Source organism: Buceros rhinoceros, unplaced genomic scaffold, assembly GCF_000710305.1.
Source record: "Buceros rhinoceros silvestris isolate BGI_N320 unplaced genomic scaffold, ASM71030v1 scaffold8270, whole genome shotgun sequence".
Lineage (NCBI taxonomy): Eukaryota > Metazoa > Chordata > Aves > Bucerotiformes > Bucerotidae > Buceros > Buceros rhinoceros.
Genome location: NW_010387854.1, coordinates 41,222 through 52,477, shown reverse-complemented (window position 1 = coordinate 52,477; position 11,256 = coordinate 41,222). Strand labels below are relative to the sequence as shown.

General features: G+C 48.9%; 1 protein-coding gene across 1 annotated transcript; it reads left to right on the top strand.

Moving 5' to 3' along the window:
- Positions 1–100: 100 nt before the first annotated feature.
- Positions 101–9,260, top strand: MAML3 (mastermind-like 3 (Drosophila); the record flags this gene model as incomplete). The annotated part of the gene is made up of 4 exons (XM_010136919.1): positions 101–185; positions 1,312–1,554; positions 4,730–4,817; positions 8,198–9,260. Coding segments are annotated over 4 exons (1,408 nt in total), but the record flags the coding sequence as incomplete, so codon positions are not given.
- Between the last annotated feature and the right edge of the window lie 1,996 nt (positions 9,261–11,256).

The following is an 11,256-nucleotide window of genomic DNA, read 5'->3' as shown; positions in this document are numbered from 1 at the left end:
GGGGAGCCAGGGTGGGCGCGGGGCTTGGGGAAAAGCAGGGCCGGCAGAGAGCGGGCATTCTGAGGTTTATCCCCGGCCTTCTGTCGCTTCATTACCGCAGCGCTAAGAGGCAGCAGACCCTGGGGCAGAATCGGTGTTCCGTGCAGGAAAGCAGCATTTCTGAGAAGACGGCAGCGCCCGATTCGGTGAGCACAAAGCTGGTGAGACCCTTTGTCTCTGCTGGTGGCCAGCCATGGCCTGCGGCTCTCCACAGCGATCGAGGTCTTCAGCAGTTCTGAGCCCGCCGGGTGCTGAAGCCAGGAGGAGCGAAAGCCAGGGCTGCTGCCCGCAGAAGGATCCCAAACCATAAACATCACGCTCCTGTAAAACAGAAAGTTTCCTGCGGACGGTCTCTTCTCCTGATGGCCACCGTCCCTGGAGGGGGTCGGTCACCGTCGTGCTTTCACTGGAGCTGTGGTGCTCGCGGTGCTGACATCTCGCATTCACTGCTGGGAGCGCACAGCTTGCCACCACCACCCGGGCTGAGGGTGACCTTGTGTACTTCAGAGTAGTATTTCTGATAAAATCAGAGGTTTTTTATTAGATGTTTCTGTTTCAACCCGTGGGTCTCCTTTCCCAATTTCCATTCCCCAGTTAGGGGAATGTGTGTGTCGTTGGGTGATAGAACAACTGGCTAAATGAAGACAGAAACATAAGGAGAAATGCAGGGTGGTTTTAGGAGAAGGTGTCGGTGGCATCAAGCATCCTTTCAGCTGTACGCTTTTGGTCTGTTGCTGTAGTGCGGAAGTTTTAAATAAAGACACTATGTAGTTAAATTCTGAGATTCTGGTGCATTGTATGGGGGATTAATGCTGCCAGCTTCCGCTGTTTGTTGTGTGCACCTAAAACCTCGGCACAATCCAGAGGACTGGGTGAAACTGCCATTATGGAAAAAGAGAAACGGCGAGAAAAATATATATCCTGTCCTCATGATGAGGGAGAAAGAGTTTGGAAAAAATGGGGCTGAAGTTACGTATCCTGAAGGAAAATAAACCTGGTACACAACCTTATTATTTTATTATTAATAAATTGTAAAGTGCTTTTGCTGTGTCTGAGGGGGCTTTGAACTCCAGGAGAGAATAGGAGCCTGCCACCTGCTCCCTGTGTGGAGGGACCATGGCTTGGTCACAAGCCACAGGTATCTTTCCAAGGACTCTTACTTTCTTCAAGCTTCAGTCTTCACCTACATACTAAAAGCTTCTTGTTAATGAGCCCATGCCCTTGCCCATGATGTGCCCTGAGTAACGAGGCTTTCTCTCTCTCTTTGCGCAGGAACAGCATCAAGTGGGATTGTCTCGGACCGCAGGACCTATGCAGCCTTCTGTCCCACCAGGCTCCAGCAGCGTGGTCACAGGCACAAGCTCTGGAGGTCCCTTCCTGGGAAACCAACCTCAAGCGGCCATCATGAAGCAGATGCTGATTGAGCAGAGAGCCCAGCTCCACGTGATAGAGCAGCAGAAGCAACAGTTCCTCAGAGAGCAAAGGCAGCAGCAGCAGCAGATCCTAGCAGAGCAGGTACAGTAGCAGTTTGCTGGTATGAGAGCGTGAACAGTAAAGACAGTGCAGCACCGCCCCTTCGTTCTGTACTTGGTAGTTCTCTCTGTGGCTCCTAGCGTGGAATTTCAGCCATGGTTATCAAAGAAGAGGTATCTGCCTCATCTCACCATTAGCTTGGCTAATATTTACCCATGTTCCCTGCAATGGGCTTGACCATCCCATCACATGGGATTTTAGACACTGGAAAAGTTAGCTCTTAACCTGGCGTCTCGTGGTGCAGTTCCTCCAGCAGAAGCAGCCTCTGCTACAGTTGCTGGTCCTCTCCTCTACCTCTGTCTATGCTCTGGCACTGGCAAAAGCTACGTACAGTCTGGCACAAAGACTTGACACGGGGTAGCAAAAACTTAGGAAAGAAAAAAGTTAGTATTTACCCAGATCAGTTCTTTAACCTGGTTTATCACATACCAGGATGAGCAGTTATGTTAACCCGAGAGAGAAGCAGCATCAAGGAGGGAACCAGAGGCTGAAGTTGGAGAACAGTAAAACCACCTCTCGCAGTGGCAGTGTGGAACTGCCACGTTGGAGCCTGTCACCTGGCTTCTGGAGCTCTTGGGCTTTGCAATAGGGCTGTTAAGTTACCCAGGCTGAACAGTGATGTCTTGTGCATGTTTAAGTCAGCCGTAGTTTAAAAGCAACCCAGGAGAAAGTCAGTGGAAAGTCACTTGGTTCCTATAAGCTCGTACCCAAGTTTCAAACTGCAGTCCCCTAACGTTGCCTAGATAATGTTTTGATAGGTCAGTAGATGCTTTAAGCTTCGCTTCACCTCTCTTGCTGGGATACAGTTTAAGCGCTGGGGTCTGCTTTAATTTCTGTTAGAACTTGTGCACGTTGTATAACCAAGAAATCATAGAATAGAAGAGAATCATAGAATCATTTATGTTGGAGAAGAAAGAACTTTAATTTGAGATCATCAAGTCTAACCATTATACCAGCACTGCCAAGTCCAGCAGTAAACAGCGTCCCTAAGCACCACATCTACGCTTACCTCAAGGGATGGTGACTCCATCTCTGGGCAGCCTGTTCCAATGCTTGACTGCCCTTTACAGCGAAGCAATTTTTCCTAATGTCCAGTTTAAACATCCCCTGGCACAACTTAAGACTGTTTCCTCTCATCCTGTCGCTTATTACTTGGGAGAACAGACTGACCTCCACCTTGCTACAACCTTTCAGGCAGTTGTAGAGAGCGATAAGGTCTCTCCTCAGCCTCCTTTTCTCCAGGCTAAGCATCCCCACTTCCCTTAGCTGCTCCTCACAGGACTCGTGCTCTAGACCAGCTTCACTGTCCTTCTCTGCACACACTCCAGCACCTCAATGTCCTTCTTGTAGGGAGGGGCCCAAAACTAGACACAGTACTTGAGGTGTGGCCTCACCAGTGCCAAGTACAGGGGGACAATCACTGCCCCACTCCTGCTGGCCACGCTAGTTCTGATACAAGCTGGCATGCTGTTGCCCACCTGGGCACACTGCTGGCTCATATTCAGCTGGCTCTTCACCAGCACCCCCAGGTCCTTTCCAGCCACTCTTCCCCAAGCCTGTAGCATTGCAGGGGATTGTTGTGACCCAAGTGCAGAACCTGACATTTGACCTTGTTGAACCTCGTACAGTTGCCCTGTCCAGATCTCTCTGTAGAGCCTGCTGACCTTCAAGCAGATCAAGAATCCCACCCTATCTGGTGTGTCATTTTCAAACATCCAGATCATTGATAAAGACATTAATGAGAACAAGTCCCAATACCGAGCCCTGGTGAGCACCACTTGTGACTGGCTGCCAACTAGATTTAGCTCCGTTCACCTCCACTCTTTGGGCCGGGCCATCCAGCCAGTTTTTATTCAGTGAAGAGCGCACCATCCACGCCATGAGCAGCCGCTTTCTGCAGGAGAACGCTGTGGGAAACGGTGTCAAAGGCCTCACTAAATCCAGTACTTACTAAACAGTGGTAGCCTTCCCTTCTTCACCCTCAGTGAACAGGACGGGTGCACCCAGAGATATTCAGGAAAAAGATGCGTTAGTTGGTTCAGGGGTGAACAAGTGCGGCAGAGTGAGGATGCAGTTCTGTTCCCCCATCGTGGGATAGGCCAGTTCAAGTGCGTAAACCCAAGAGGCAGTCACTGACGTGGCTGCCTGAAAGTGTTGAAAAACCACAGGGCTGAAGCTGTCAGGGGTGCTGGTGCAGATGAAAAGTGGTGAAGTTACAGTCCTCAGGCTCCTCGCTTTTGGGTGTTTTGTGCGTAACAAGGTTCCCTTTATCTTTTCGGTAGCTTGTAACACATATTTATGAAACAGGGATTAGTACTTGCTTCTTTCTCATCTCTGCCTTTCTCTAACCTTCGTTACACATCCTTGGTTTTGGACACAGTGTTTGTACAGCTGCAGATGAAGCACTAAGGCATGTCCTTTTAGTAAGTGCTTAGTCAAGTATACCCCAGGCTTTGAAAGCTCTGGTAAACACACTCTGTTTTTATAATCGGTCCTTGATTCTGTTTTAGATGCACGAGTATTCATAGAAAACAGCCACAGAGGAGCAGCGTGGGCTGGCTCAAGGAGGGGAGGCATTTTACAATCACCTGCTCCCCAAATACCATTCACTGAAGCGCAAGAGGAAATCTGCCTTAGTAGCCGTTTCTGTTCTGGCTGGGAAATGGTCCTAGGCTGCAGTGCTCAGGTCAGGATGCAGAACTCCTTGCAGCTGAGTGTTTTGAGTGCAGAGGTGGAGGAACGTCTTGTACCAGGAACACAAACCTCTACACCTTGGCAGGGCTGGGAAAGGAACAGGTCTGTGGCTACGGTTGCCCTTAGACCGGGGTGAGCAAAGTTATTTCATATCCCTCCCTCTCCTTTCAGCCTGACGACAGTGAAGTTCACACTGCAGAGGTCGGGGTGAAGTGGTTGTCGGTGAGGAGAGATAGCGTTAGCCTCAGTGCTTATTCCTCTTTGAACCAAAAGGAGCCCGCGTTATGAGGAGCCCCAGTGCTCTCAGGAGGATTCTTCAAACAACTCTGCTTGTCTCTCCAGAACAGCTTGCTAGATAAGAGCCCTGCAGTTCTGCTGCAGTACTTTTGCTACTTGCCCCTTTCTCAGCTCACTAATTAATAATCTTTTTCTCTTCTGCTTTCTCTCCCTCATTCATTTTCAGCAGTTGCAGCAACAGTCACATTTGCCTCGGCAGCATCTGCAGCAACAGCGGAGCCCGTATCCAGTGCAACAGGTCAATCAGTTCCAAGGTAAAAGTCAAATTCTTTTTCCTATATTGGAGTCAATGTATGCCCCAGTAGTGGGCACGTGAAAGTTCCTGCGGTTTGTGAGGAACAGGGTTTAAGCAGCGTGCCAGAAGAGGAAGACAGGCTGTTGCACACTTGTACGTACTGCAGATTTTACCAAAGGGGAGTGCCCAGGTTTGTGTATTTAGTTAAGTTTCTAATTTCCTTTCTGCTCTTCTCAGTGAAAGCTGCATCTTTTTATTTAACATTTGTTTTACCTCTGTGACATCTGGATTCTATGGATATAATTTGTCTCCTCTGTCATTATGCTGTGTGTTTTTTGGTTTTTTTTTTTAGCTAGTGTCTCTCACTGTATCTTGGTTTATCTCCCTCTTCATTCCCCACTTCATGTAATTTGATGAGCAGAGAATTTCAGAGGTCACCCTTACTTGGAGACATGACTGACAGTCAGGTGTGAGAAACACAGTAAAATATCTGAGATGTAAAAGGAGATGTTTTTAATGATCTCAGAAAAGGGAAGTATAATTCCAATATGCTTGTGAGTAACTGAAGAATGTGAGAACAATCATTTTGGCTTAGGAAAAGAAGTGAATTCTGAGCTTTCTAAGTGCAAAGCATCAGCTGAATGTCTTCACCAACCACAGATTCTAAACAGATGTGAAACAAACAGGTGCTTGTGCTGTATATTCATGATAGTGTTGTGTAAGTGCAACAGAAAACAAGGGAGGCGAGCACATTGCAGTTCTCATAGCCAGGGAGTGAACAGGCAGCCTGGTCTTCTGCTGTTATGTATCAGGGAGGCTCCTTCTAATCACCTTCTCGTTTTTTCTCTTTGGCAGCATGTATTCTGTGTGAAACTGTTTTTTTCCCTCAATAATTCATTTGCAAAGTCAAAATATGTGTGTGTGCACTGCCGTACATTGAGATGCACACATAAAATCTTTCTGTGTTTACGCTTCTTTGAAACCTTGCCTTCATATGTATTATTTAACAGAAAGGGAGAAGAGAGTTTAGGCTAATCTGACAGAGCAAGGAATTAATTTTCATAAATGAGCTCATTTAAATATAAATATTTCACTGAGTTTCCTGTTTAGTCACAAGAATGAGATCCAGTGCAGTAGGTTATGTATAAATGATACCAGAAGGTGGCCCAAAATCTTCAAATCTGTTGCATCTCTCTTTTAACTACTCCTTGTCTGATTTCCTGTCTCACATGCCAAGCACAGCAGTTAAAAGAAATAGCAAACCACTTGCTGGTAGCGACTCCTTTGGAGGTTTTCAACTGCCATTTTCCATTCAAAAATAGCTAGAGATGCATTAAGTAAGTCTCTAACATCTGTATCTTAAGCACTTGCTGGAGTCATTGCAAAAAGAATGCTTCTAATCACGGAAGGAGGGGGGGACCTAAATTAAGAAAAATCAAGGGGCCCCAGTGCCAACCGCTAAGAAAATGGTTCGGTAGCATGGATAAAGCAAAAGCTGCTGCTATGTTTGCCCTGTTCAAGTGAGATCCAGATGGTCTCTCTTCATGCTACAAAATGTTTCATTCATCTTGTATGGTGGAGCTAAAAGCATCCTCCAGAAGCTTACCCTGCTGCAGCAAGAAGGAGATGCAGCCATCCCCTGCATTATGTGCAAAACCGCAGAAACGGCACTTCCTTTATTCACACCTCTTGGAATTCGTTCTCTTGGAAACCAGCACGAGGTAAATAACAGGGCCCAGTATTCTCTGTTCCCCAGGGATGCTCAGGTATCCATGGATGTTCAGGTACCCTGCTGCAGGGGGGCACAAGAGATTTTGTTGTACAGTTCATGACTCTTAAAGCAAGGATTTTGTATTTACATCTTGCATTTAATAACGCCTTTGCTGGGAGTAACTGTGTACCTCGTGCTCTCAGAGCTTCTGAGAGCTGAGTATTTACCTGCCGAGTATTTAGTTCGGAACCTTTGTGACTCAAAACTCACAGTGAACTCGTGGCACAATCAGAGCTCGGGTAATTGTTTTTAAATAAAGATAGTAAATACAGAAGCGTATTGGCTTCCCAGAAATCAATAGCTCCCCCTGCCCCTGAAAGGAAGACACAAGCGCGGTTCAGTTAGCTGCCACGGTGTGGGATTTAACAAGGTTGGGATTTTCTGGTTTCCCATCACTGGCCTAAGGTGGAGTAAAATGTGCTTATAATATTGATTCGCTAATACACTCTGCCTGCTCTAAACGTCCACAAAAAACAATTTTTCTTCTTTCCATAGACTTAATCAGTAGCAGTGATATAGAAAATCCATTCATTTATGCCTCCTGAGCTATTAAAAAATTGATTGGCCTTCTGAGCCTGACATTTCCATTTTCAAGGCTTACTTTTGAAAGACAATGGAGATATTTGGAAGAGAGCTTCAAATGGTAAACTGAAGTTCAGCTGCTTTTGCCGCTGCTGAAGAGGAGCAGTGGCAGCTTTCTCATTTGCTTGCTAGAAGCTGAGTTAGGCTTATCTGCAGAGGATGAGCACTACTGAATCCCCGAGTGTGTACGCAACTTTGAAGACTTAGGGACTAGGTTTTCTTCTCAAGGAGGAGGGTGCACGTTGTCGCTGATCCTGGGAAAAAAAAAGTAGATACAAAGAGAAAGACTCCCGCTTACTTTTGAAAGGGAGCTTTGACTCCCAGGTCACTTCTTAAAAATTTCATCTCTGGTCCTAGCAAAGTAAGAGAAAGGCAGGTGTGTTGTAGCTCTGCAGCTCCTGTGGCTCTCCGGCTTTGGCACCTGACTAGGCTGTTACCAGGGAGGCAACCATGGCTGTAATCGTGCCTCACACAGGCAACAGTGTTGCCTCGATTCTTCAAGAATGTGAAGCCATAAATCCCTTTGGGTCCACATCCCAAAATTGTCATAGTTGAGAATTACTTAGCGAGGAAGTCATTGGCCTTTTAACCTTGCCAGCTTCATTTTAGGCCTTAAGGGAAATTAGGCTGCTCGTCTGCATCGATGGTGTTCTCTGCTGAACAGTGTCCTGCTTCACAAATTGAATACCTGACACAGTCACCGATTGCTGTTTAGGGCAGCACTTGAGCTGTGTTGACTCTCACCTTCAAGGAGAGGGCACTTGGTACGAGGAGTTGGGGCAGAGGCTGCAGCCAGAATGAGGTGGGAGACACCATCTCAGAAATGCAACTAACGTTGGGCAGCAAGCGCATCTCCCAAGGATGGGTGACCTCCTAGCTCTCTGCTAACCTGCACATAAACCAAGAGTTTATTCACTCAGAAAGCACAGCAATCTGAAATCCTACTGTGATGCAGAAGGCCTCTACAGAGTCTCTTTTATGTAAAGATGTGTTAATTAAGATTCACAGGGATGTGGTTTTTCTTACCTTTGTTTCTTCTGGTGTAGGTTCTCCCCAGGATATAGCAGCTGTGAGAAACCAAGCAGCGCTCCAGAGCATGAGGACATCCCGAATGATGGCCCAGAACGCGAGCATGATGGCAATGGGTCCCTCCCAGAACCCGAGCGCGATGCCCACGACCGCAGGCCAGTCGGACATGGGCATGGCTCCTTACAGCAACGCCTCTTCCAGCCAGCCAGGAATGTACAGTATGAGCACAGGGATGAGCCAAATGTTGCAGCACCCAAACCAAAGCGGCATGAACATGGCACATAACGCAGGCCAGGCAACGAGGCAGCCTGTCTCTGGACAAGCGGTGGGAATGGTTGGCAGTTTCGGTCAGAACATGCTGGTAAACTCTGCCCTTCCGCAGCATCAGCAGCAGATGAAAGGAGCTGTGGGCCAGGTCCTACCCAGGCCACAAGCACCACGACTTCAGAACCTGATGGGGACTGTCCCCCAGGGAACACAGAGCTGGCAGCAGCGAGCCTTACAAGGCTTACCTGGGAGGACTAGCAGTGAAATGGGGCCCTTCAATAACGGCACAGCGTACCCCATGCAGTCTGGGCAGCCACGGCTGTCCAAGCAACATTTCCCACAGGGGCTTAATCAGACAGTTGTGGACACGAGTGGAACAGTGAGAACCCTGAACCCAGCCATGGGGAGACAGTTGCTGCAACCACTACCTGGGCAACAAGGAGCCGGCCAGGCCAGGCCGATGGTGATGCCTGCAATAAGCCAAGGGGTGCCCACCATGCCCGGCTTCAGTCAGCCTCCGACGCAGCAACTGCCGGGTGGTAGCTTTGCTCAGAGCAGCCAAGGCCAGGCCTACGAGAGGAATCCCACTCAGGACATACCTTACAACTACAGTAATGAGGGGGCAGGGGGGTCATTCTCCGGTTTAGCAGAGGGCGCAGACCTTGTGGACTCCATCATTAAGAGCGGACCAGGGGACGAGTGGATACAAGAACTCGATGAGTTGTTTGGAAACCCCCAGTGAATGGGCTTGTATAGTCTGGAGCTTTGGTTGTTACGTTTGAAAAAAGAAAGGAGAGAGTTGGATGCGCTCCCCATCCTTGGATCGTTGGGGTTTTGTTTGAATTGGTTTGGTTTGGGGTTATTTTGCTTTCTTTTGTTTTTAATCGTGCAAACTGAGTTGATCTGTAGCCAGCTTTGGAAGATTTGGGGGACGATGAAACATCCCACCAAGCAACTTCCACCAAGCCACCTCTGTTGCGCGGCAGCGCTCTGCGCGTGGGTATGGGGCAGGATGGGGAAACTGGAAAAGCCAGGTGATGCCTCTGGTTGGGAAAATTCCGTCTTTCCCCGCTGAAATGAGGTTTCATTGCACAGTGGTATGGGGTGGTCCCATACCACCCACCTCGTGTAGCTGTAAACACTGCAACTGTTGGGGAGCAGGTGAAAGCAGCCGGGAGCAAAGCCTGAAGATGTCCACGGGTGATTGCACAGGCCCTGGTCGGAAACAGGCTTAAGCCCGGGGGTAAGCAGGTCTCGGTGAGCTGTTGCCAGGCCCGCAGGGCCAGCTTTGGGCTGTTGCAAGGGAACGTGTGACAGATCTGAGCAGTCATGGGGAAGTCATCATTGTCACTGCGGAGTGATAAAAGCACCATCAAAGGGGAGGAGACCATAAATTTGGCAGTGTAGTGAGGACAGTTTGATTATGGGACTGCTGCTGGAGACCGGTTAGGTGGGTGGGTTAACTTAATGAGCTGTTTAGTCCTCTTGGGACTTGCAAAAGCCCTTCCCTGTCAGAGCACTTTGGTGTATTGGCTGCCTGGGGGTGCAGAACAGCAGCGACGAACGGTGCTGAAGGGCTGAGAGGTCCCAAGAGACAAGAGCACAGGTCCTAAGCACGTCCCTCCCTCTCCTTCCTTCCTCTCCTATCCTTCAGCATCAAGCAAGGTGAGCTGGCTGCCTGTTTTTATTCAGGTGAGCAACAGCTGCCACAACGGGGCAGGCACGAGAAAACATGCAGGGAGGGTTTGGCACACAGAATCAGTTTCTCCTCTCCTCTTGAAAAGCGCCAGTTTGGCAGGTAGGACTACCCTGGGGTGCCCGGGCTCTCGATGTCGTGTCATATAGCCTGACCTTCAGTTTTAACCAGATGTTTGGTCTAACCTCTCTGGTTTGCTGCAATAACATTCACTGCAGCATTTGAAGAACAGGAACCGATGACGGACTGCTGTAAGGACCGCTCATGAATGGGTAGAAAAATCGATGTCCTCATTATAAACACGCCCAAATACGCTTTTAGGTAACAGCGGTGTGTCGCTGTCTCCGCTGTGTGGACCTGCGCCGAGCAGCACTTCAGCAGTGATGAAGTCGTGGTGTGACGTGCACAGTACCGAGTCGCCAGCCGTTCTGAATGTCTGAATGGTGGTTCCCAGGCTGCAGGCTGAGGAGAGCTGTCCTCCGAAGCCGATCACACTTCTGGTGTTTTCAGCTGGGAGCTGCTCATCCGGTTATAGGGTGGTGCATAAAAAATGTTAACGGCATCCACGGTCCAAACAGCTTGGGAACCTCTGGCCCAACACTGGCTTCTGTGAGCTGTGCAGCTCTGCAGCGAAAGCGTCTCTCGTGTACGGCTACCGGTACCAGCTGTCCAGCCTCTGATTACCGCCTCGTGCGCTGCCCTCCTTGGCGCTGCAAGGTGCTGAGCCGCTGAGACCCGCCGGAGCTGAGGGGCTCAGCACTTTGCCTTTTCAGCTCCTGCCTTCCCTGTGGAGCACAGACATGCATCACACTCAGCAGTGGGAACAAAACAGGCCTGGAGCCATCTCAGCATCCCGTCACAGTCCCCTTTTGTGCAGTAGCCCCTTGCAGGGCTTACCTGGATGAGGGGAAGTGTCTCTTTTAAATGCTGAAATGTAGGCAGGACAAGCTGCGTTTTTAACACGGACGTGGATTTTTAACGTGGTCGAGGTGAGCTGTCAGTCCAGCTTGCCCTGACTGGTGATTTTTTAAAAACTGCTTTAGTTACATCTCTTTTAGCTAACCCCTTTTTAAAAGACAATGCAAGGACCTCTCCCCGTTCCTGCTGGCGACA